This window comes from Dromiciops gliroides, chromosome 2 (genome assembly GCF_019393635.1).
Source record: "Dromiciops gliroides isolate mDroGli1 chromosome 2, mDroGli1.pri, whole genome shotgun sequence".
In the NCBI taxonomy this organism is placed as follows: domain Eukaryota; kingdom Metazoa; phylum Chordata; class Mammalia; order Microbiotheria; family Microbiotheriidae; genus Dromiciops; species Dromiciops gliroides.
Genome location: NC_057862.1, coordinates 254056345 through 254083258, shown reverse-complemented (window position 1 = coordinate 254083258; position 26914 = coordinate 254056345). Strand labels below are relative to the sequence as shown.

General features: G+C 36.6%; 1 protein-coding gene across 1 annotated transcript in view; it reads right to left on the bottom strand.

Moving 5' to 3' along the window:
• The window catches only part of SYNE2 (spectrin repeat containing nuclear envelope protein 2), a 430300-nt gene that overhangs the window by 69521 nt on the left and 333865 nt on the right, over nt 1-26914 (bottom strand). The window contains exons 88-97 of the mRNA XM_043984057.1: nt 24443-24598; nt 19468-19620; nt 16399-16569; nt 15235-15365; nt 13231-13435; nt 7490-7669; nt 6636-6755; nt 2841-2995; nt 2597-2741; nt 950-1044 (exon numbers count right to left, since the gene is read on the bottom strand). Coding sequence (XP_043839992.1) covers nt 950-1044; nt 2597-2741; nt 2841-2995; nt 6636-6755; nt 7490-7669; nt 13231-13435; nt 15235-15365; nt 16399-16569; nt 19468-19620; nt 24443-24598 — 1511 coding nt within the window. The remainder of the gene's footprint in view (nt 1-949; nt 1045-2596; nt 2742-2840; nt 2996-6635; nt 6756-7489; nt 7670-13230; nt 13436-15234; nt 15366-16398; nt 16570-19467; nt 19621-24442; nt 24599-26914) is intronic.

The following is a 26914-nucleotide window of genomic DNA, read 5'->3' as shown; positions in this document are numbered from 1 at the left end:
CTGACTTCTGGTGGGGAGGAGGAAGAGTGGTATTTCTTCTCCTCTTACACCCTGGCAGCAATGGCAACTGACCACACATGGTGATGACCACATAACTGGATCTCAGGAATTTAACTGGCTCTTCTGCTTTGTGTTTCTTTCCCTGAGCACAGGTGACTAAATAATAATTCTGAGATGGATGCTCTCAGTGTTGGCAACTACTTCATAGACTTGAGAAGTTTGGAGTCGCTGGATGTCCAGGAGGAACACTAACCCCACCCCGCCCTATCTCCCCTGAAGTCCAAATGAGAGTTTTAAATATTCTTCATATGCTCAGAAGATGGGAAGAGAGAAGAAAAAGAGACTGTAAGTTATCTCTTTAAAAACAACTGAAAAAGCAGATCTTGGTTCAGTGGCCAATCTTCTGATATAGCTTCTCCTCTCCCTGTAGCTGTCATGGGGACTAAGAGATTCCTGTGTTATCCCAAAGTCCTTCAGCAGTAGACAGACACACGTATGTCCAGAAATGGCCTGGAAAGCTCAGCTTAGCTTCATGCATGCTCCAAGGGGTATCCTCTAATCAAGATAAATTAGGGGGATCCCCCATCATATATGGCACTTGAGGACTTACAATCTGCTTTTTATTAGTTACACTGACATTGTACGAAGCAGTTCATAAAGGTGGTGCTGGGAGAATACAAGATTTTTGATGGGTTAAACTAAAGTTCCATAAAACTGACCATCTCTGATAAAGACAGATACCCCACATACTGTTGTGAAAAGTGGTATAGAAAAGTTTAAAAACTATAAGTGAATAAGGAGAACCTAGCCTTGCATATAGTGAGAACTATGAGAAGGGCTCCCATAAAGCACAGGATGTTTACACCTGGATTTCATTAAGATTCACTTAATTAGAAGTTCTTTACCTGCTGAATCCCTGCTTCTCATTACGTACCAAGACATGCCTTACCTCTTCTCTATTTCTGGAGTATCCAGAAGTTGGAGTGACTGGGTGACAAAATAATCAGCAACTGGCTGATTTACAGAAATCTCAGCTTGCAACATCTGCAAATATTTCCAAATATGAAAAAGTCAACATAATTAATTTTCATTCATCTGGACCTATATTTTATTTAATAATTTGAAAATGTTAATTAATTAATTATTTATTTATTTTTGCAGGGCAATGTGGATTAAGTGACTTGCCCAGGGTCACACAGCTAGTAAATGTCAAGTGTCTGAGGCTGACTTTGAACTCAGGTCCCCCTGAATCCAGGGCCAGTGCTTTATCCACTGTACCACCTAGCTGCCCAAAAATGTTAATTATTAATCCAATATTCTAAAGAAATACAAAGATAATAATCAAACTGAAACCCAAATAAAGCCATGAGTTCTGAACAATTTGCATTTTTATTTAGAATATAGGAAAAAACAGCATTCGCTATAAGGAAACTAGAATAATTTATTTACTCAGTGTCTCCTAATCTCTTTTCTGCCTATGTACTTGTTTTGTTGCTAATGATTTTAATGATATACTCAGTCAATGTGTGTGCCAGTCTAATATAGCTATCCTTATGTTATACAATATAACACATATATCATATTACCTTATGTTATATATGTCATGTCTTTCTATGTTTCTTTGTATTCTTCATTTTTAAAAATTTTTTTTTTATTTTTACAGCAGAAATGTTCTATCACAATGACATACCATCATTTATTTGGCTAGTTGTTAGGTGTTACCCACTATGCTTGTTGTTAACCATTATGTTTTTAATTATCACCCACCTTATCCTCTGGGGAGGGTTACAGAAAATAAAGCATCTATAAATATTTTTATACAGATAAGTCCTTTCTTTTTTCCTTTTAATAATGTCCCAGAATACAGTTTCTAGCAGTACGGTTATTGTGCAACAGACAGTGTGTGGTCACTTATAATAATTCTTATTACATATTTCCAGGTTGCTCTTCTAAAAATTTGTACAAATTTATATTCTCACTAATAATCTAACAGTAACACTAGCTTGTACTTATGAATTATTTCTAATTTCTAGGGTTTTGAGATTTACAAAATATTTTATATACATTATCTCATTTGAGATACACTTTGGACATACTGCATACATTGACCTATCTATGCTCTTGTCATGTCCCCCAGTAGAATAGAAGGTTATTTGGAGCAGGGATTATTTTTGTATCCCCAGCATCTACATCCAAGGGTGGAGCAGCTAGGTGGCATAGTGGACAGAATTCTAGTCCTGAAGTCAGGAAAACTCATCTTCCTAAGTTCAAATCTGTCCTCAGACACTTACTAGCTGTGTGACCCTGGACAAATCACTTAATCCTGTTTGACTCAGTTTCCTCATCTGTAAAATGAGCTGGAGAAGGAAAGGCAAACTCCTTTAGTATCTTTGCCAAGAAAACCCCAAATGGGGTCATAAAATCAGACATGGTTGAAATGAATGAACAATAATATGGATTTGATTCCAAGAGATGCATGCTATAGTGAAAGAATGAAACACTTCACCTAGTTTTGAGATATTTTGCTTCTGAAAATTATCCTTTTGCGGGGGGGGGGGGGTAAGATGTGGTGGGTAAAGAGGTTTGCCGACTTTACCTCAAATGTTTTCTGCTGCTCTAGGAGAGCCTCAAGTCTGCCAGGCAGGTTCATTTTCAGACACTCTTCAATCTTCTCCAAAAACTGTATCCACTTTTCACATTTGTGAAGGAATTTTTCATTGGACTCAATTCCCTGAAGTTCACTATGAGTTAAATAGGATCATACAAAAAGGATGTTAAAATGTATAGCACATCAATTTTTCCTTAATGGACATAATATGGTATCAACGTGGTTTTCTAACCTGCACTTCTCCAGAGCTGTAGCTGTTCCCTGACTCCACTTTCGATTCAGATTTTGTAGTGTCTTTATATCTATGTCACTAAGTGGTAGTTTGAAGCTCATTTCATTCAAATGTTCCATGTCAGGGGATAGTGCTGTTAATTCTAACATGTGATTCTGTTTGGGGCAGGGAAGAAGGGGAACAAAAGAAAAACCACAATTAAATTCCAGAAATTTTTTTCTTCTTGATCAAACATTTAAATGTTTTACAATGTTAGTGCCAAAAGGAACTTTAGCCATTATCTAGTGATGTCAAAAACAAATAGAAACACTAAACCATACATATGGATCCTTGAGGACTGCACATTGATTTAGGAAACCACGTGTTAACATTATTTCTATTCTATTCTATTCATTTTGTTAAATATTTCCCAATTACATTTTTGAGCTCTATGTGCTCGGGGTATGTTTGATACCCCTTATTAAGTAAGAAAACAGAAGCCCAGAGAGGTTCAGGGACTTTCCAGAATCTCAAAATTCCTTGGCAGCAGAAACAGAATGAAAAACCATCTCTCGACTCTGAAGCTATGGATTGTTAAACAGTATTTCGAGACACATTCACATGGTCTGAGAGTGGAATGAGCATTATTACCAGCAACATACTTTGACTGTGAGCAACAGAAAGCCAGGCTTAAGGCCCCACACATTTGACACCATAACCATCCTCAAGTGGCCTGGGCAGCTTGCCCAGGATGCGCAGGATGAAGCAAATGTTGAAAAGCTAACTGTTCGATGGCATATGTCTATTATCCCTGCTTTTGGGGAGGTTAAGGCTGGTGGATAGGGCTAAAGCTGATCCACTGTCTATGATAAGTCTTTCATCAATATGGTGAACTCCTGGGACTAGAAGACTAATAGGCTGCTTGAGGAGGGGTCAAAGGGCCCAAGTCAGAACCATAGCAGATCAAACCTACTATCCCTATCAGCAGTGGGATTGGGCCCATGAGTGGCTGCTACATTTCTGACCTGGGAGACTCAGTCAGAAAGGGGAATGGGAGGGAGAGAAGGGAGAGAAGAAGGAAGAGGGAGGAAGAAATAAGAATAGGAAAAGGGGGGCTTCTAGGTGGCACAGTGGATAGAGCACTGGCCCTGGATACAGGAGGACCTGAGCTCAAATCCAATCCCAAACACTTGACACTTACTAGCTGTGTGACCCTGGACAAGTCACTTAACTCTCATTGCCCCACCCCCCCAAAAAAAGAATAGGAAAAGGAAAAAATAATGACTGTATCATTGATTGAGTGAAGTGTTTTATAGATGACTAAGCCCCAAAGATACAAAATTAATATATCTTTGACCTTCGCATGAATGGCATTATTATCAATGCATAGTTATAACAGCTTTGTCATCTGAAAAAATGACCTTTAAGGTCCTTTTATAGCTCTTTATATTTCTATGATCTTTCTATTACAACTTAAAGTTCACATATTTGCTTTTGTTTTTGTTTGCAGGACAATGAGGGTTAAGTGATTTGCCCAGAGTCACACAGCTAGTAAGTGTCAAGTGTCTGAGGCCGGGTTTGAACTCAGGTCCTCCTGAATCCAGGGCCAGGGCTTTATCCGCTGCGTCACCTAGCTGCCCCCAGAGTTCACATATTGAGAGTAAAAAATGAAATACTCTCTTGAGTTCTATTCTCAGCCTTGTCAACAGTTTACCTTCAACATTTGACCTTCATCATGGATTTAGCAAACATATCCTTTGGCTTAGCCTTGAACCATGTAAAATGACTTTTTAAAAACCTATTAAAAAATCATGAGGATTAACATAGTAAAACATGGATGAAGAAAAATCCAACTAAAAACCTCAGTCAATTTTTGAATTAATTTAGTAATCAAATTTTGAAATTAATTTTGAAAATAGAATAAATATTTTTGAAATATCCGTTTTTGAAATAACTTAATAATTAATTTCTCAATGTACCCCAACTTGGATTGAAAGAGCCACCTGACCAGGAAACAAAAACATAAAAAATGTTTATATATTTATAAACATATTATATTCTTTATATACACCTGAATCCAGAATACATCTGTATATATACAAATACATGTATGTATATATATGTGCATATACATATCTATATCTATCTATATTCAGGTACAATGGGAAAGAACAGTGGGTTTGGAATCATAAGTCCCAGGTTCAAATCCTGTACAAATCACTTAACCCCTCTGGGTCTCAGTTTCCCCAAGTGGATTCAATGACCACTAAGTTCTCTTTCAGCTCTAAATCTATGATCTGAAGTTCAACTCCTTTACTCTCAACATTGTTCAGAGATTTAGATGTGGAAGGGATGCTTAAGGTTACCTAGCAGAACCAAGATTCAAACATAGATCCTCTGACCCCCAATGTAAGGCTTTTCCCACCATCCATTCAATTCCACTATTTTACAGTGCTCTGTAATGAGAACCCAGGTTTAAATCAGAAGGCTGAATTCTCACACAAAATTTCAATTATGTTTGTTAACAAAGAAATGATCAAAGTAGGGGAATAGACTGATACTTTTGGAATGATCTTCAACAAAGTTTGCTTCCCATAAATAACTTGAGGAGACAGAATCTTAGGAGCTGCTGAAAATTCAGGAACTTATCAGTCCCTGGTAGTTCACTAAAGAATGAAGTAAGCCAGACCAGCAAAATAACATACACAATGATTACAAAGATACAAAAAGAATGATCAAAAGCAAAACAAGGGGGGGCAGCTAGGTGGCGCAGTGGATAGAGCACTGGCTCTGGAGTCAGGAGTACCTGAGTTCAAATCCGGCCTCAGACACATAACACTTACTAGCTGTGTGACCCTGGGCAAGTCACTTGACCCCAATTGCCTCACTTAAAAAAAAAAAAAAAAAAAAAAAAGCAAAACAAGGGGGCAGCTGGGTGGCGCAGTGGATAAAGCACTGGTCCTGGATTCAGGAGGACCTGAGTTCAAACCTGGCCTCAGACACTTGGCACTTACTAGCTGTGTGACCTTGGGCAAGTCACTTAACCCTCATTGCCCTACAAAAACAAAACAAAACAAATCTGAACACTGTATAATTTTTAATTCTAATGACCAAGGATGGCCCAGGGGAAGAGCTGATAAAACATACCTTCCTCCTGTTCTTTGTAGAGGGGCACTGTGAGTGAAGCGCACGCACCTTCTGCCAGACTTAATGTATTGGTTCTAGCCCAATGGAAATATACACTTCAGAATTTGAATAATGTGACTACTTCAGGGGACCTCAATGTACCATGAGAAATAGCTTGGCAATAATACTATTCCTCAGCACTTTTCATTAAAGTTTTCATTCAGCTAACTGGAACACTCCACTACCACAGCTTTCCAGCTAAATGAATTTGTTGAATGATTGATGAGTAACCATAAACTATTGTTTCCTAGAAATCATTCTAAAATGTTAGTTTAATTTCCCTAATTTGGTAAAATTTGGTTCTAGTTTGGAATGAATGAGTGTATTTTACAAAATTGCTACTTCGAATAGTGTGAATTTGAATACATGCGACCACTTTAGGGGGAGTCATTATTTGCCCTAATTGGGACCCAGCATTGACACTTATAAGGCAGGCTTTTGACAAAGGAAGACTTTTGAGTTCTAACCCCAATTTAAGCTTTAGAGAAAACTGTGTAAGAACAATATATAAATGGCTATGCTCAAAAGTTATCATTCTGATTGTATATCAGCCCTACAAAGCAATATAAATTAGCCATCTCATCCTACTGATGTTCTAAGACCTTAGAAAGTTGTCAGATTTGACTATACCAGGAGGAATTCTGGATCATCTTCTCGTCTCTGTAGGTCCAAACTCTCTATTGGATGCTTGATACTGTCTTCCAAAGATTCTAGTTGATCCCTGAAATCCTTCAGCTGGGAAAGAACATGCTAAAACAAGAGATATATTTTCATTAGATACATCAGATGCATATCTAATATGAAGAGAAAAAATAAAGTATTAAATGTAGTCTTTGGTTGTTTATGTATTCGATATCTATATATACCCTACCTGCTTCCTAATATAGATGTGTATATATATGTATACATGTGTATGAAGATGATATGTATCAATATATATTCTGATATATATAAAATATATTAATATAAATTAAACATGTTTAAAAAGCTGTTGGTGACTTTGGATACTGGGCATTATTAAATACATCCTAGTTTGTATCTTTTGTCTTTGATACTTGTCCCTGGCTTACAGTGAACAGAAAGGACGAAGGGAGGAATTAATTAATTTGCTCCCTCAGTTGTGATTTTTGGGAGCTATATGCCCAAGTGTAACTTGTTTTTGCCCTCTGGATGCACAGTTGCTACTAAGGGTCTGGCAAGAAGTGAATAAAGAAAACACCAGGTAATTTATGCACAATTCAATTAACATACATTTAAAATAACAGCAAACCTAGAATAACTTATTCAGGATAATGTGCTGTCTTATAAATTATCACATATAATGAAACATAAAAAAACTTTCTGTAAAACATGCTAGTGATAGGAAATTAATTTGGCTCAGCTTTATAAATTCATTTGGAGCCAAGTCCAGGGATGGAAGGGTCCCTTGACTGTGTTTGAGATCATAAGATCAAAACCGAGCTGAAAATTAATTCAAGCTGTACCTCAAACTCATTTGACTTCATAAGCAGCATTTTTTCCAGGTAAGAAATCTTCTGGAGTGAAGAAGACTGATTAGAAAGAACATCTTGCTTGACAGGACCTGCTTGCTCTAGGTTAGGTTCAATGACTGCTGAATTCTGAAGAAAGGTTTCTTTTATGTTCTCTAGGTCATGCTGCAAGTTCTGTAAAGAAGAATGTTGAAAAACAACAATTTTTTCTCTACTAGCAACTAACATTTTACACTGACGTTTGTCTTTTAAAAAAAAAAGTAAGCCATGGTAACCCATTCAGCTAAGGTTCACTTGTTAGGTGGTTTGGCTTGGTGGAGAGACTGCTGTGAAGTCAGCTACTGCAAGTCACACAATAACTAAACCTTCCATCGGACTAAGAGAGTAGAGGCCTTTAGTTCATAGCAACTGCTGCTGATGGATTTTTCTGTATTTTGTATTCCTAGCATTTTATAACACTGCTTTTAGAATTACCTCAATGGGTGAAGTGAGCAGAACCAGGAGAACATTGTACACAGTAACACCAACATTGTGGGATGATCAGTTGTGAATGACTTAGCTCTTTTTAGCAATACAATGATCCAAGACAATTCCAAATGACTCATGATGGAAAATGCTCTCCACATCCAGAAAAAAAGGGCTGTGGAATCTGAATACAGATTAAACCATACTATTTCTACTTTTTTGCTGTGTTTTTTCCCCCTAAGGTTTTTCCCTTTGTTCTGATTCTTTTTTCACATTTCACGACTAATGTAGAAATGTTTAATGTAATTGTACATATATAACCTATATCAGATTGCTTTCTGTCTTGGGGAGGGGGAGGAAAGGGAGGAAGGAAGAAAATTTTGGAACTCAAAACCTTATAAAAACAAATGTTGAAAATTATCTTTAAATGTAACTAGGGAAAAAAAAAAAACTATTGATTTGAAAAAAAGGAATTACCTCAATGGTCAGTGTAACCCTCTATCCCACTGAGGGATTTTGATACAAACTGAAGAATACAAACAAACAGCCCTCCTGGTCCCACAAGTTAGGATGACAAGCTGGTCTGGGAGCCCTTGGGTAAGTATTCTGTGCTGGAAACTTCTGGCATTCCTACAGAATGTAGGACTTTAATCAGAAGGAAAAAAAGGATCCCAGTCCATTCCCCTTAATTAGACAAAAATTTGAGCCAATACTCAACTAGATAATAATTTGTTTTCCATTTGAATAGCACCTATGAAGTTGGACACAATGAAATTTGTGAGACTTCATAACAATTCAAGTAAATTTGAAATGTATTTGCTATCTAAGCATTCTTTACTAATAATTACAAAATTATAGAGCAAGCTACACAAGAAAATATAATGCTCTGAGCAGTGTGCAAAGTCACAGTGTTCTCAAAACTAGAGGTTACATTAACATAGGCATGAAGCCACATTAACTCTAAAAAACAAAGATTTAACACTTCACAGATTCCTCTAGCTAGTTTTACAGTCTAGACACATTGCAAAATAACTGACCCTTTATCATGGTGATGTCAACACTTCATGACCACTTCTAACTCCTGGAATTTTTCTTTTTTTTTCTTTTTTTTTTTGATGAGGCAGTTGGGGTTAAGTGACTTGCCCAGGGTCACACAGCTAGTAAGTGTCAAGGGTCTGAGGCCGGATTTGAACTCAGGTCCTCCTGAATCCAGGGCCGGTGCTCTATCCACTGCACCACCTAGCTGCCCCTGGAATTTTTCATTTAGTGTTAAGTGTTATCCCAACACTTTTCAGAGTGCTTTGAATATAGTTCATAAGGAACTTTAATGATTTGTCATTCTACTGGTGTGGGCACTTCCTCCACCAACTCCATAATGGAAGTGGTTTACTGATCATTTAGTTCCAATCTTAAGTTTTTCCAAACTGAGGTCTTTGACTTTAGTCTGTGCGACATTGGGCATGTTATTTAACTTCTCTGGTCTTAGTTTCTTCAGGGCATATGAACATTTACTGTACAGTGTGGTACTTATAGTACAAAATTTCTGAACACTTAGAACACTGCTGTGAAGCTTCAGGAGAATCAAAGGACTTTGTGCTTCTTCCCACCCTTGAGTTACACAGATTAATTGAAGAATTAAGTGTGTGAAACTGAGGACAAATCAACAAATATTTATTAATCCTCACTGTGTGCCAAGTATCATGCTAAGTGCTGGGGACACAAATAAAATAAAAAGAAATAGCAATAATAAATAATAATGATGGCAATGATGATAACAATAACTAGCATTTATATAGCACTTTGTGCTAGGGATTGTTCTAAGCACACGAATGTTCTCATTTAATCCTCACAACAACCCTTGGAGGTGGTGTTGTTCAGTCATGTGACCTTTGTGACCCCATTTGGAGTTTTCTTGGCAAAGTTACTGAAGTAGTTTGCCATTTCCTTCTCCATCTAATTTTACAGATGAGGAAATTGAGGCAAACAGGGTTAAGTGAGTGACTTGATTAGGGTCACACAGCTGCTGAGTGCCTAAGGCCAGATTTGAACTCAAGGAGATGAGTCTTACTGACTCCAGGTCTGGCATTCTATCCACTGCACCACCTAGCTGCCTTGTTAAAAATATAAGTAGTTGGTTATAAATATTACAAACTCTAGTATATCATTCTTGATCTTTGGCACTTTCCCTTCCTTCAAATCCCCAGTGTCTTTTCTGTTCTCTTTTGTGTGAGATCTTCCATTAGAATGTAAGCTTCTTTAAGGAGTTTCTTTTTGCATTTAGCATATACCAAGCACTTAATAAATGCTTCTTGATGTGTTCTCATTTTCTCAAGTGTTAGTCTTCCATTTTCAATTGGCCTCTCTGTAACTTGACGGTGGGAAGAACTGTATCTTCTAATTCTCTTTAAGCCTTGTATTGTAAGTGTTCAAAAGCTTTCCCCCCCTTATTCTCTTGTTTACTCTCAAGTCTGTCTGATTTCAGAAAAGAGTTGGGGAAGATAAACTAAGATCTCTGAACAAAATTCTTTTAACATTAAACCTGATGATGCAACATGTTTCCTAATTAGACATTATCAAATCATACAAATGTTTATTCCAATTATTTCTGGTTTCCTACTATTTCCAATAATTCTAATTATTTCTTTTTTATAGGTTACATATGTACAATCACATTAAACACATTTCTGCATCAGTCGTGCTGTGAAAGAAGAATCAGAGCAAAAAGGAAAAAACCTCAAAAAAGAAAAACAAACAAAAATACAAATAACATGGTTCAATCTGCATCCAGATTCCGCAGTTCCTCTTCTCTGGATTTGGAGAGCATTTTCCATCATGAGTCCTTTGGAATTATCTTGGACCACTGTATTGCTGAGAAGAGTCAAGTCTATCACCACAGTTTATCAACACACAATCAATTATTTCTTTAAAAAGCTCATTGATAGAACATAATGAAACAAAATTATCATTAAAAGATGCTGAGGTCCTACAAGGAACATGAGACTATTATGAGGTTCTAAGGTACTTGAAGTGTCTGTATGGGTAGGAATAGAAATGATTTTTGAAATTAAGCTTCTGAAATTAAAATTTAGTAGAAATGATTTTTGAAATTAAACTTCTGAAATTGAAAATCAGAAAAGTGATTTTTTTTGGAAATTAAACTAGGGAAATTAAAAATCAGCAGAAATGATTTTAAAATTGAACTACTGAAATTATGTTAGTAGAAATTATTTTTGATATTAAACTTTTGAAATAAAAATCAGAAAAATGATTTTTAAAAATTAAACTATGGAAATAAAAAATCAGAAAAATGATTTTAAAATTGAACTACTGAAAGTATAAGTTAGTAGAAATGATTTTTGAAATTAAACTTGTAAAATTAAAAATTAGAAAAATGATTTTTTGAAATTAAACTACTGAAATTAGGAATCGGTAGAACTGATCAGAACAAGTGACACCTACTTTATGTGTAGGTTTCAATGAGCTTTGATTCATCTTTGGTTTCTAAATAGAGGCATTCATAAAAGCCTGGTGCTGGCAAGGGAGTCCTAAGTCTAGTTACTGAGTACTAACTAGCATGATGAACAAGAAGAGACTGAGCTCTGTAGGTATGGATAAAAGAGATACGAAGAAAAAAATTATTTATTTTTTTCACACTATCCTATTGAAACGAATTTAGTCAGCTCATTGAATACCAGAGAAAATTACTATGTCATGGTAGTGAAGATGATAATGATGATAGCTAGCATTCAGAGAGATAGGTTTGCAAACTGCTTTACAAATAACTATCTCATTTGATTCTCACAACAGCACTATAAGGTAGGTGCTATTATTATCTTCATTTCACAGCCTTACAGAGGTTGAGTGACTTGCCCTGAGTCACATAGCTAGTAATTATTGGAGGTGGGAGTCCTGAGTTCAGGCCTTCCTGACTTCAAGTGCAATGCTCTACCCACTGTACTACCTAACTGCCCGATTTACACAAACAGCTTGTGATGATTGTCAGTGCCAAGAGCAAGTGGTCTGCTTCCTGTGAAAAACCTACTCAAATGATATGTTTTTTTTTCTTCTCTTACCCTCCAAGATATAATTGGTCTGCTTGAAACTGGCCATTCTGGTTTAGTCTGCCTATATCTGTATGGATGTGAATCTGCATTGAAACATGTTCACTGGTTTAAACAACCCCCTATATCATCTGATATTCTTTTGTCCTATAGAGGTTGATATTGGAAGTAGCATTCCTGATCTCCTATTATTTTCATCCTTCCTATCCTACCTTTTCTTCATGCCATGTTGATCTGTTTCTATCACACCTGTATTCATTGCATATAGAGATATCTTGGGCACACACTAGTAAAACTGCCTTGGATTAATATTTGGCAACTTCTTTCTTTCTTTCTTTCTTTCTTTCTTTCTTTCTTTCTTTCTTTCTTTCTTTCTTTCTTTCTTTCTTTCTTTATCTCACTTTGTCAAGAAGACTTAAAGTTTCTTTATTTTTTGTTTGTTTGTTTGTTTTTGGTGAGGCAACTGGGGTCAAGTGACTTGCCCAGGGTCACACAGCTAATAAGTTGTCAAGTGTCTGAGGCTGGATTTGAACTCAGGTCCTCCTGAATCCAAGGCCAGCGCTCTATCCACTGTGCTGCCTAGCTGCCCCATAGGTTTTTTGTTGTTGTTGTTGTTTTGGTGGGGCAATGGGGGTTAAGTGACTTGCCCAGGGTCACACAGCTAGTAAGTGTCAAGTGTCTGAAGCCAGATTTGAACTCAGGTACTCCTGAATCCAGGGCTGGTGCTTTATCCACTGTGCCACCTAGCTGTCCCAACTTGAAGTTTCTTGAGGGCAAGGGTATAGCCCCTTATACTTTTAAATCCTCCACATGATAGGGCTCAATAAATAGTGGTTGATTTAAATATCTATCATGGATCTAATCCCTTTCCTGGGTGCAGATGTTTCATGGTGAAGGCAGTCAGCTCTCTGTTTAGCAATACCTCACTTTATTTACTGAGTTTTTGCTGACGGGTGTACAACATGAGGAACATTAATAAACAAAACACAGTCCTTTCACCCGAGGTTTTACAATCTCATTGGGATAACAAGGGTACTTTAAGATTATCCAATCTAGCCTCTTCCAGGAAAGAAATGGTAACTCATATGGATGTCTTTACATGTTAGTCAATGGAAGAGTATGAACTAGAACCCAGGTCTCCTCATCATAGCACAGTGTTCTCCTGCTCATGGTTAAGCAAGAGAGGAGGAGGAGGGGCTTTGTACCTACCTCTGCATCTTTTAGTGTCCTAATTAGGATCTCAGTCAGGTTGTCTCCAGACATGTTGATGTTCAAAATGTGTTTAAACTTCTCTTCAAGCTGTTCCAGCCTTGCTGTTGCTTCAGCATTAGCAGCAGTGTAAGATTCCCAAAGCTGTAACATACTTTGGGCTGATTGTAACTGATCTGCAACTTCATGGTTCACTTGAGTCCACCTGTTAATAAACAGATTAATAAACAAAAATCCTCATTCCGTTTTCTATACTCTGGGCTCTCTAATTGAAAGCAGAAAGTAGAATGATAATTCTTAGTCCCAAACCCTGATTCTTTCATTTAGAACTCAAAATTATATGTAACTGAAAGACAAATGGAGAAAGCCAACCACTGCCTCTTGAAAGTATTTATAGGTAAGCTTCTCCAATAAAAGTCTGATATTCAATATAACTGATTCAAATAAATACAAACAAGAGCCATTCCTCAAAAGATAAATGGTCAAAGGATATGAACAGGCAGTTCTCAAAGGAAGACATCCAAGCCTATCAACTATCATATCAAAAAATGCTCCAAATCACTAAAAGAAATTCAGATTCAAATTAACTCTGAGGTTCTATCACAAGTCTATAAGATTTCTAAGGATCAAGAAAAAGATAAATGTTGGAGAGGCTATGGGAAGAAAGGTACACTAATGCACTGTTGGTAGAGAAGTGAATTGGTCTGATCATTCTGGAAAGCTATCGGTACTATGCCTACCAAGTCACTAAATGTGTAAACCTTTTGGCCCAGCAATACCATTAGTAGTAGTATATTCCAAAGAGAAATCAAAGATCTGTATGTACAAGAATGTTTATAGCAACTCTTTTAGTTAAAGCAAAGAATTGGAAAGTAAGGGGTGGGGTACCCATCAAGTGGGGAATGACTGAACAACTTGTGATATATGAATATAATGGAAGAGTATTCTGCTTATAAGAAATGATGAAAAGGAACATTTCTGAGAAACCTGGGAAGACTTGTATGAGCTGATAGAATGAAATGAACATAGCTCAGAGGGAAAAAACAATAACAATAGTATGGCAAAGAAAAACAATTTTGAAAGACTTAAGAATTGTATTCAATTCAATAACCAACCACATTTTTTTTTTTTTTGGTTTGTTTTGGTTTTTTGCAGGGCAATTGGGGTTAAGTGACTTGCCCAGGGTCACACAGCTAGTAAGTGTTAAGTGTCTGAGGTTGGATTTGAACTCAGGTCCTCCTGAATCCAGGGCCAGTGCTCTATCCACTGTGCCACCTAGCTGCCCAACCAACCACATTTTGAAGGACCAATGATACTGTATGCTACATACCTCTTGAGAGATGCCATGGTCTCAAGGTGAAGAATGAGAAATATATATTTAGACAGAACATGGGAATTATTTTTGACTATGCATATTTGTTACAATGTATTTTTTTTAATTGAGGGGTGGGAGGTAATAGGGAGAATAGTTAGTTTTAAGATTGATTAGGGTGGGGAAAGAGAAAGAAAAGAAGGCCATTGAAGCATTTAGAAAAATTCATAGAGAACAGAAATAAGGCTAGGAGGAAACACAAAACAGGACAGTTTTGAAAGTTATATGTTGAATTTATTAAAGATAAAAGGAAAAAACAAACCATGTGTAATAAAGATGTATGGTTTCATACATCATTCTCAGTCCTATTTTGTATAAGGGAATGCTCATCGTATTAGGTCTTACATTTTTAAAAAATTAAAATTAAAAAAAATTTCTTTAGGATCTGTTTTCCTCTTCTTGGCTGTGATCAGGGAAATTTCTATTTTAGCGGAGACTCCCAGGAGACAGACTATATCCTCTATGACATTTTATCATTTTTAGAAGAAAAGCTTCTTGAGAAGAGAAGAAATCAGTCATCTCAGAAATGTGCAATGAAACATAATGGCTAGAAGGCATTGTTCTGTTGGCCATGTAACTTCATGTATGAGCTGGTAAATTGGAGACACCCACTGTATTTATCTTAAACATACCTTGTATGTGCTTCTTGATACTTTTGTTCCATTATCTCAGTCACTGAAGGACAATAGTCTTTGAGTTTACTAATAGCCTCCTGGAGTTTGCTCCAATTTCCTTCACTGCTCTCTGCTTCATCTTGAAGAAGCTAAGAGAATATATAAACAAGAATTTAGCACAGTTTGATCACCTTTCCTAAAGGGAAGTTTGTCAATATAACTAGATTTCAACAGTAGTAAAAAGCATTCAAAGACTAAAAGTGGTCAATGATAAGGAAAACCTAGTTTACAGTTTTACAAAACTTAAAGAATCCCATAATTTAAAAGTTGGAAGGGACATTAGAGGTCACTTCGTCTGATCTGTGTGTGAATAGGAATTCCTGACAATTTCATCCATTGATGGGAAACTGTTACCTTAAAACATCCCATTCTTCTTTTGGACTGTACCCAGTGTAGGGAAATTTCCTTTTACAATTGAATTATTTTGTGATTTATTGTAGTGAAGAAATCCTGGTAGGGAAACTCACCATTTATACTGAACTACAACTCATCTATAGCTGCTAACAGGGGCACAGATTGGTTAAATAACTTACCCATTGTCACATAATTAGTACATATCAAAGGAAGACCAAAACCCAGATCTTTATGACTCTGATTTTGAACCTCTTATCCTACCCACTATTTCTAACCAGTTCCAAGCCACCAGACCACGTCACAAACCAGCATCCCATTCATCCTGGCCATCTTCCCCTCTATCTCTCTTTTCCATTCATATTTTGGACAGAGTCATCAAATCAATACTTTCTATATTCCATATTGTCTCTTTGAATTTAAATAATTGTGTGTGTAAATATTTAAATTTCAACGTCAACAATTTGATTCAATTACTCATGTAGAATGTTAACAGGTGGCACAGTGGATAAAGCACTGTCCCTGGATTCAGCAGGACCTGAGTTCAAATCTGGCCTCAGACACTTGAACTTACTAGCTGTGTGACCCTGGGCAAGTCACTTAACCCTCATTACAACTCCCCCCACCCCGCCAAAAAAGAATGTTAACTGGACATTTCTAGGAAACTGTTTGAAGCAGTATTTTCTCTGTATTAGGAATACAAAAGGGACTGTATCCAATACTTTTTTGTTCCATCTTAAGTTTTCTTTCTCTGACTCATGCATTTTTTACCTGAAGGTTCTTCACTTGACATCTCAAAGCTTCCAGAGATAACACATCAGGCTTGCTGTGCTCCACACAGTACCAGAATCGGATTGTCATCATGTTCACTTCTTCGAAGAGTTTATCATAACCCCTTCCTTGCTGTAACACTGACTGCATGGAGGTTTTGAGTTGGTTGACCTGTGGAAAAAGAAGAAAAAGACTGGTTTAGAAAGAGGTTCACATTCTTTCATTTCTTTGTTTTTTCTTCCAGGTTTGTACTCTTACTGTAGCATCAAGTCTGGGACATCTCTTTGGATGACATATTTATGTTTGGATAACACGACAGGATAAGTACAGTAAGAAGTAAGATCCCGGCACTGGTACATACTAAGTCAAGACTAAACCAAGACTGAATAGTTGAGACAGTACCTGGGGTGTTGCAGTTGACCATTAGGAGATGAAATTGGGATAGTTAATTATAATAGCAATTAAGTAGTTCATATTTATAGGGTACAAAGTGTATCAAGTATAAAATTATAAGTTAAAAATTTTATCTAAAATATCATTCTACTACAATGTCTCACCATGGCGACCCTGACTTATTGAAAGTTGTGCCAACACTAAACTTTTGAGACATCATACCAAATTAGAAGAGTTTTTGCATATGTTGCTGGGAGATAGAATATTATCAGAGTCCAGAAGGCTGGCCACTAGGAACACATAAAATCTACTAAGGCGTGGAGAGGTTTCATCTGCACTGTTGGAGGGATCAACACATCAATGAATTCCGGATCTTTGTGAGCTAATCTACTCAGTCTTTGAACTCCCACCCTGGGGTTGAGCTATCTTGATTGGCAACTGAGTAAGTGAAAATTTACTCAGTTCATCTAGTATACCTGTTTTTTGTTTTTTTTTTTAGTGAGGCAATTGGGGTTAAGTGACTTGCCCAGGGTCACAGAGCTAGTAAGTGTTAAGTGTCTGAGGCCAGATTTGAACTCAGGTAGTCCTGAATCCAGGGCTGGTGCTCTATCCACTGCGCCACCTAGCTGCCCCCCTAGTATACCTGTTTTTTAAAATGCTTCTTGATGTGTTTTGTTTTTATACTACAGACATTTATAGATTACCCTACTTCATAAGAAGTATTTCGTAGTAAAGTAAAATAACTAAGTAAAACTAACAATACAGTGACATTCTGAAAAAATATGCAACATACCACATCTTTAGCACCAACCTTTCTATTTTAAATTTTTTTTTTAAATGAATAGAAACATATTTTTCTCCCTGTCACTCCCTAACAAAGGGAAAAAGGAAAGACTGTCTCAGGGGTGTTTGTGTGTGTCTATGTATACACACATACACATACATGTACATATATATATCTCCTTCTGCACTCCAAATCTGTCGTTTCTCTCTCAGGAAAGCATGTTTCATCATAAGTCTTTTGGAATCACAGATGATCATCATATTAATCATTGTTCTTATAGCTTTCAAAGTTGTTTGTCTTTATGGTGTTGTTGCTATGATGTAAATTGTTCTCCTGGTTTTGCTTACTTCACTTTGCATTAGTTTATCATTTTGCATCAAAGTCCATGATTTTTTGAAATCACCTATTTCATCAATTCTTTCAGCACAATATGATCTTTATCACATTCATATATCACACCCTATTCATCCATTATATCCAACCATTTCCAGACTACCAGACCATGCTTTACATTCGAATATCCCGTCCTAGTAATTAATCCAGGACATCTTGTCATTTGTCCTACTACTATTCTGCTTTCTATTTCTTGTTCATAAGTTCTGTTACTGCTTTTAGTCAATATTAAATGAATATTCTATGGATCAGTTTACTATCTTCCCTGACTTCCCAGATGAAAACTCCCTTCCTTAGTCACCATTTCCCTATATATAGTGGTCTCAATTCATTAGAATATAAACTACTTGAAGGCAAGAAACTTTTTGTATTTGTATCCCCAGGACTTAACTGAATGCCTGACACTTAATGAATGCTCTTTCATTCATTCACTCTTTTAAATTATCTGAAGAACTTATGCATAGGTGGTTATCATATGGGGCCTACTATGGCAAATGAAAACCAATTGGTATCAGATTGTATAATTTTTTTTAAAAATGGAAAAGCGTATATTATGCAGGGCACTCCAAAATTCTTCATGCAGTTATGATTACTTCTGTATCAAAATGAAAATCAGTTTTTGGAAGGTGACTACTTATTTTACAGTTTTTAGATTCATCATACAGTCTTGTAGTCAGGATCCTGGAAACAGAATTTAAAATGAAGTTCTAAATATTTCCACAATAATGGCTTACTCAATTTCTTCCCAAAGTTGAGTGAATATGGTACGTTCAAGTGTGAATTCTACATTTACATTAATATGCATTAAACATCCCTGGGCCTCAGATTCCTTATCAGTAAAATAAGGGGGTTGGACTAGATTGCCTCTGAGGTAATTTCCGACTCTGGATCTATGACCCTATGGTCACACCCAAATTCTATTGCCTTATGGGAAATAAACAGGGCTAGATGGCTCAGAAACATACTTAGTCATAACTAAGATGGAAAGAAGTGGGAATTTCTGGTAGATGAAAAAGCAAGGATTAACATGCCACTAAAAAACATTCTTTGAGACTAGTTTTTAATCACCACACTTCTGCTCAAGGTATACCTGGAGAATGCTTCTATGGGATATAATCAGGTGGCACAAAGTTCCCACACCCCTGAGGCATCTACCCTGATCAAGAAGCTCCAAATTCTCTTCCAGAGAAACCATTGCCTCTCACACATACCTCTTCAGAGATGGAGCTAATGATTTACGATTAGCCAGAAAATGCTACAAGAAGTCAAATTCAAACAGGGGTAGTATTAGGGGTAACATGTATGTTAGCTTGCCTAATACAAACAATGGACTTGTAATATCTAGGCTTTTACATCTACAACATAACTGATTAGCCTTTAGCAACACATCCTTCTGGCTCCTAAAAAGTGTATAGCATGGAACAATTCTCCATTAATGGATGGAAGACAGGGAAAAAAGGATAAATGCAAAAAGATACATTTCAAATATATTCCACTACCTGATTGACAATGTTGTTTCTCATTTGATATAAATCATCAATTCCAGAAATGGTGTCCTGTAACACTGGCATTGGGTCACTTTCCAAAGCCATGTAATTTTCTTTTAGTTCATCCAGTGTTCTGGATTTAGTTGCCAAGTGATTTTCTAGGTCCTAGAAAAGAAAGAAATATAGTTCTTATCTGCATATCATTCCAAAGTGTGCACGAATGATGCAAAGGATGGAGGATTCCTCTCTGCAAGTCTATTCTAAAGAGCCTTAGTGAACCTCTGGTAAATATTCCCTTAGTTAAAAAAATTCATTCATTTTGCACAAGGATCTAATGTATAATATAGCATAAACTGCATTATACAAGATGGTCTAACTGAACCTCTATGTCCCTAGATTTCAGGAGAATTGAAATCAGTTGCCTTAGAATGTTTATATGGGGTGGCTAGGTGGCGCAGTAGATAAAGCACCGGCCCTGGATTCAGGAGTACCTGAGTTCAAATCCGGCCTCAGACACTTACTAGCTGTGAGACCCTGGGCAAATCACTTAACCCCCACTGCCCCGCAAAAAAAAAAAAAAAAGAATGTTTATATAATCTAATATCAATTATTGGGGCAGCTAGGTGGTGCAGTGCATAGACTGCTGGACCTGGAGTCAGGAAGACTCATCATCCTGAGTTCAAATCTGGCCTCAGACACTTACTAGCTGTGCGACCCTGAGCAAGTCACTTAATCCTATTTTCCTCAGTTTTCTCATCTGTAAAATGAGCTGGAGTAGGAAATGGCAAACAACTCCAGTACCTTTGCCAAGAAAACCCCAAATGGGGTCACAGAGTCAGACATGACTGAAATGACCAAACAATGACAAGCATCTATTAGCAAAAGTTGATTTAATAGGATAATGATCTTAGCTAAGTATTTGTATAGCGCTTTAAGATTTGCAAAGAGCTTTACAAGTATAATCTAATTTTTTTCCTCATGACAACTCTGTTGACGTTTGATATCATCACCCCACCCCACCCCCCATTTTACAAATAAGGAAACTGTATCATACCAAGGTTAAGAGACTTGCCCATGGACAGTGAGTGAAGCCAGATTTGAATTCAGGACTTTTAGAGTTTATGTCCAACACTGTCCAGTGAGCTACGTAGCTTCTTCCTCACAATCCCTTGGTGACAAAATTAGGACCCTTTGTACTTTTTCGGAGTTATTTGTTTATACACAACCTTCCTAACATTATTCATTCTTAGATATAAGTAAAAGGGAGGCAGAAGTCTTCAATGGAGGAAAGACCAAGCAGTGTCTGAAAGCGGGGATGACAATACCCTGCTAACACAGGTTGCGAAACTTTCTTTTCTTTCTTTTTTTTTTTTGCAGGGCAGTGGGGGTTAAGTGACTTGCCCAGTGTCACACAGCTAGTAAGTGTCAAGTGTCTGAGGCCGGATTTGAACTCAGGTACTCCTGACTCCAGGGCCAGTGCCCTATCCACTGCGCCACCTAGCTGCCCCCCGAAACTTTCTAGAAAAAGGTTAAATTGCTCATTTGCTCAGCAGCAAGTGAGATCTTGTTTTTTCAGCTTAGTTTATTGGCACCTCAAGCATCCAAATTACTTTTCTGAAAACCTGATGAAAGAAACCAGTTACTGCTACCTATGCTCACAGAACACAGGCTCTTCAGACACTCATCCTTAATGTAATCCTCGAAACCACTCTCATTCATCTCAAAATATGTGTTTATGATTTTAAACTTAACCATATTTCCTGTCATCAACTTGGAATTTCAAACAACTGGCTTCTTTCTGTATATTACAGAGTAATAGCTTGGAGTACTTAAATCAAAATAATTCTTGATTTTCCTCCTGCTTTGAAATGATAAAAACTAGTTTCTCCCTCCCCCAAAGACCCGGCTGTTTAGAAATCTTTGAAACACTTATTTACTAACAAGTTGGCATGTTTTCCCCATACTTCAGGGAAACTGTTAAGAGGAGAGCTACTCAATGAAGATGAACTGTTATTAGGAGAAAACAGCAGGAAATAAACAACACGAGAGGTGAAGAAGTAACATAAGGCTTCTCTTCTGTCACCATGGAAATAAAAGTACATGAACATTTTTAAAGAGGAAAAATAAAGGTAAAACCGATCTTAAGGAATCAAGAAAAACAGTTTCCATAAGAACATGGTGTTAGCACTGTAGTCTGAGAATTTGCTGTAGTTATGGTGAAACATCATTGCAGTTTTCATATCTCCCTTTTTCCCCTTTCTCTTTCCTTTGAAAATCCATCCATTTCTCCTTCATGTCTTCACCCGCTTTAAGTCTGATTTTCTATATAATATGACGTTTTAGCTTGTGGAGTGAAAAATTCTAAGGTATACAGAATTGAGCAAGTATGCTTTGTCACCCATATTTATTTTTGTTGAGAAAAGTCACACTGAATCAATTTAAATAAATTTTCCTTCACGTGAAATTAAAAAAAAACACCCCACTATACACAATGTCTATGATAACATACAAGAAAACACTAAAATACTGTTTAGGTTCAATGACCAATCTTAGTCTCAAAGAAAAGAGGCTGAAACAATTTTCCTTCCTTTTGTTAGAGATTTCAGGAACTATGGCTGTGGGATGCTGAATATAATCTCAAACATAGCTGCTTTGTCAGATGGGTTTGATAAAATTTTTCTTCATTCCATAGAAAAATTTAATGGGTAAGAGGATATGTTGGAAGGGTCCTGATGTTTTTTGTTTTTTTTTGTGGGGCAATGGGGGTTAAGTGACTTGCCCAGGGTCACACAGCTAGTAAGTGTCAAGTGTCTGAGACTGGATTTGAACTCAGGTACTCCTGACTCCAGGGCTGGTGCTCTATCCACTGCACCACCTAGGCGCCCCAGGTCCTGATGTTTTAAAAAGGGCATAAATAAAAAGTTATTAAGAAAAAGGGGAAAGTCATGATATTTTTTTAAAAAACTAAATTTCTCTGTAGCTATAGTGATGAATATCTACAAGGTGTCTCAAAAAATCTTTGCGTAGTTTATGGTCTAAAATTTCAGATTTTAGGGATATGTGTGTGTGTGTGTGTGTGTGTGTGTATATAAAATGTGTATATATAAATCTAAATATACATATAAAATACACACTCACATACATACATATACATACACACAAATATATATATAACCAAGGGCATATATAGGAGGAAATTAAGATTTTAGGGACACTCTTTATAACAGGATACAGTAGCTTATAGTCTAAAACTACAAATGATGCAATAGGTAGATAAAGAGGGCAAAATCTCCATGCCATTTTAGATTAAACTTGAAAGTATAATCAGTGGTCTTGAGTTTGCATAACTTAGTTCCTTGAATTCTCTAGGAGAAGAGGGAGTGCAATAACTTCAGTTGATCTGAAAATGTCTGGCTTGAATAATTAGTGAGACTGGTAAATCTCCATATCAACTCCCTTGTCTATGACTGCATAGGAGAAAGGCAAAATTGCCTTTGTAAAAGGAAAGACAACACAACAACGGACTTGTCACATAACTAGCTAATAATGCAAAAATTTATTCACTAACAATAGAAGTTAGTGTTAATGGAATTTCCATTTTACTAACACATAATTATCATTAAGAGCTCAGAAGTATTGCCCATCATTATTCACAGCATTATCATAATTTGCAGATTGTCAATAGTAGATGCAATGCATAAGAAAAGGAATACATCAAAATCTCTTAGGACTAATGCTAAGTTGGATTTCTGTTCTAAATGTGACAGGAACTCAGTGGAAAACATTTCTTTCTCATCACAATACACATCAACTGGAAAAAAATTCTCTCTCTGTGAAGAGGCTCAGAATGAAAGAACTAAAAAAAATAATTTTATAGCAATTTTGTAATTAGAAGATTGTCCAAAAGAGAAATAAGTCCAAATAACTGGCAGCTGACCATTACCTGTGCAAATTTTTTGTGAAGAAGAAGAAAAAAGAATCCCAATGCTCTTAAACGCTTCCAGTTGACAAAAAACAAAAAGCCCCCTAAAAGCACTATAAACAATGTCTACGTTTCCTCAATATCAAATTTCCTCACATGAAAGCTGACATGCATATATAAAATAAACTCAACCTCATACACATGGAGATTGCCTAATTATAAGGCAACAGAATTCAGTGGAAATAACACTAGGTTTGGAGGAAAGATATTTTAGTTTAAATCCTGCCACCAACAGGGTAGCACATATATAAAAACATGGACAAGTAAACTGAGATTCAGGGTCTTTATCTGTGAAACATGGAAAATAAAACCTGTGGAGCCCACCCTCTAAGACTGTGGTTTTTTTGTTTGTTTGTTTTGTTTTGTTTTTTAGTGAGGCAATTGGGGTCAAGTGACTTGCCCAGGGTTACACAGCTAGTTAAGTGTTAAGTGTCTGAGGCCGGATTTGAACTCAGGTACTCCTGACTCCAGGGCCGGTGCTCTATCCACTGCGCCATCTAGCTGCCACCTCTAAGACTGTTTTAAGGCCCAAATGAGACATTATAGAAAACTCTTTGGAAACCTAAAAGCACCATAGAAATACTAGCTGCTATTATAATTATGTATACAAAAATGTAGGGGCAGCTAGGTGGCACAGAGGACAGAGTGCTGGGCCTGGAGTCAGGAAGATCCATCTTCCTGAGTTCAAAACTCGTCTCAGACATTACATAGTTGACCTTGGGAATGTTACATAGCCCTGTTTGCCTCAGTTTCCTCATCTGCAAAATGAGCTGGAGAAGGAAATGGCCAAACATTCCAGTATCTTTGCCAAAAAAACCCTAAATAGAGTCATGAAGAGTCAGACATGACTGAAATGACTTAACAACAAAATACAAGAATGTAGAGACCCAAGGTCTGGCATCATTTGAACTTCCCCTACCTCTAAGAATGAATAAAATCAATGAAATAAAAAATATTTGTGACATATTCAAATTGAGTATGTTATGAATGCTTGATTGTTTTTACCTGACAGTCCAGTAGAGTCTTCCTCACTGATATTACACTTCCAGGTTTTTGTAATGTTTTTAATCTCTCTCCTTGGGCTTCCATCCAGCTCCTCAAAGTCTGTATTTTGTTTTCACTCTCAGTGATAGACTCCAGAAGTTGTTCTAAATGTTGAATCTGCAAAAAGCATGCCTTCAATCAAATGCACTAAACATATGAATGAATTACATTGCTATGAGAGTTTTTAGAGTACTTTTTTCTCTTCTTTTTAAAAAATAATATTTTATTCCCCCAATTACATGTAAAAATGATTTTTAACATTTGTTCTTTTAAAAAAATTTTGAGTTACATATTATATCCTTCCCTCCTTTCCTGCTCCCCCCTTCCCTGCTACAGTAAACAATATAGGTTATACATGTGCAATAATGGAAAACGTTTTCATATTAGTTATTTTTCTTACATTTCTAACACTTTGTCTTAAACCTACTCTTTCCTAGCAATTTATATAAAATATATTAATTAAAAAATGAAAAACATATTGAGTCTCATTAAAGACAACATTTTAAATAAAAATTAAACTACTGACTAGGTAGGTTGGCAATTATTGTTGAAGCTATATAACTGTGAGAAATATACCCTTAATGGTTTTGTTTTGTTTTGTTTTGTTTTGCGGGGCAATGAGGGTTAAGTGACTTGCCCAGGGTCACACAGCTAGTAAGTGTCAAGTGTCTGAGGCCGGATTTGAACTCAGGTACTCCTGAATCCAGGGCTGATGCTTTATCCACTGTGCCACCTAGCCACCCCACCCTTAATATTTTTAATCTATTTTAGTAATTATACAGAATGAGAAAACACAGAGACATTCCTATCTGGATAGGTACCGAGGGCACACTCATGCTGATGAAATCATATGTCCTTCAAGAGGCTATTTTTTTTTTACTCTCTTTCAAATGCATGCAAAAATTTACAAATTTGCATCTCCCTACTATCGGTATGCTTTTATTAATCTCCTCCAGATGACGAGAGTGATATTTCATCAACAATCTTTGGGGAGGGGAAGGGAGAGGAGACAATGATACTCCCATTGTGAAGATTTATATAGAATTATATCTATTTCCACAGGGAATATTAAATATGTTCTGATTTTTCACAAAAGTAATTGTATACTTAGTAAAAAAGGGTATTATTTGAAATTATTGCATAATTGTATATTAAATTCTGAGTCAAGGTACATTCACATTTTTTGCAATCGTTATTATCCTCAACTTTTAAATCCATATGAGACTTGGATTATGGGAATTTATCATTTAAGACATTAATTGCCTTCATTCTGAGTTATCAGATGCCAGTTAGCCAAGATGCCATCCAATCACAAGAGGAATACATGCAAGAGCAGACATTGAACTGTCACATGAGGGGAGACATGCATGAAGTCAAGGTAGAGCCAAGAGAATAGCTATTGACAAATGTTGAGGTTGGTTTCTCTTGGTTTAGTTTTTCCCCACAATATTGTAGAGATGGCTGGAAGTTTTCATCCCACCCATTTCATTCTACACCTGGCTTCTATGCCTCCTCCTATATGCCTGATGCCACAGACATCTCAATCACATGCATCAGATTAAGTCTGACTCAGTTTCCTCTAATATGTTTGGTGGCATGGATATATATCTCATCCACCTATTTTAAGCCTGGCATACTGCATGGGCAATATATATTGCTCAGGTGTGGGAATGCTCATATCTCATCATTTCTCTGTTCTTTTATCCCAGGTGTCATGATAAATATAGTGTTGGATTTGGCCTTGACATCTGTGACCAATTATATTAGATTCTTTAATTTCTCATAATGGCATGAGGATAATTAGGCAGATGATACAACAAAAAAGTGATGAAACAAAGATAAAAATTGTTTTCTAAATGAATATCACAATTGTCTTCTCCATTTGCCCTCCACAGTGGGGACTGTGGTAATATTAAGTTTTAGAGGAGTGTAGTAATATTAAGTTTTAGAGAATGTTTTAATTTTTGTTACATAAAACATAATAAAAACAAGTGAGATTCTGAATTTACTTAGACATGTTTTTGAGAATTCTCATTGTTTGATTTGATTATTAGCAAAGCTATTTTAAAGTTGTGTTAAGTGTAATTTTGTAGGAAATTTTCCTGGCTGATTACCAGCATCCACACATCAACCCCTGAAGAGACTTCCATTCCATGACTACGCCCAGAGGACATCCCAAGAATCATCTGAGAAAAGACTTCCAAAGACCTAAACGGACATTTTCCTGTTTTTCTTTTCCACATTGTATACACTGTTTATAATGTCCACTTACTAAAGGGGAGTGCCCCCTCTAGTTTTTCTGCTTGTGGTGTACACCTGCTAATAGGGGAGGGCCCCCCTTTAGCCTTTGTCAATGCATCACTCAATTTCTTTTTCTCTCTTTTCATTCCCTTTACTTAGTTAGTCATAAGCATCTGCAATGTTATTGTTTCA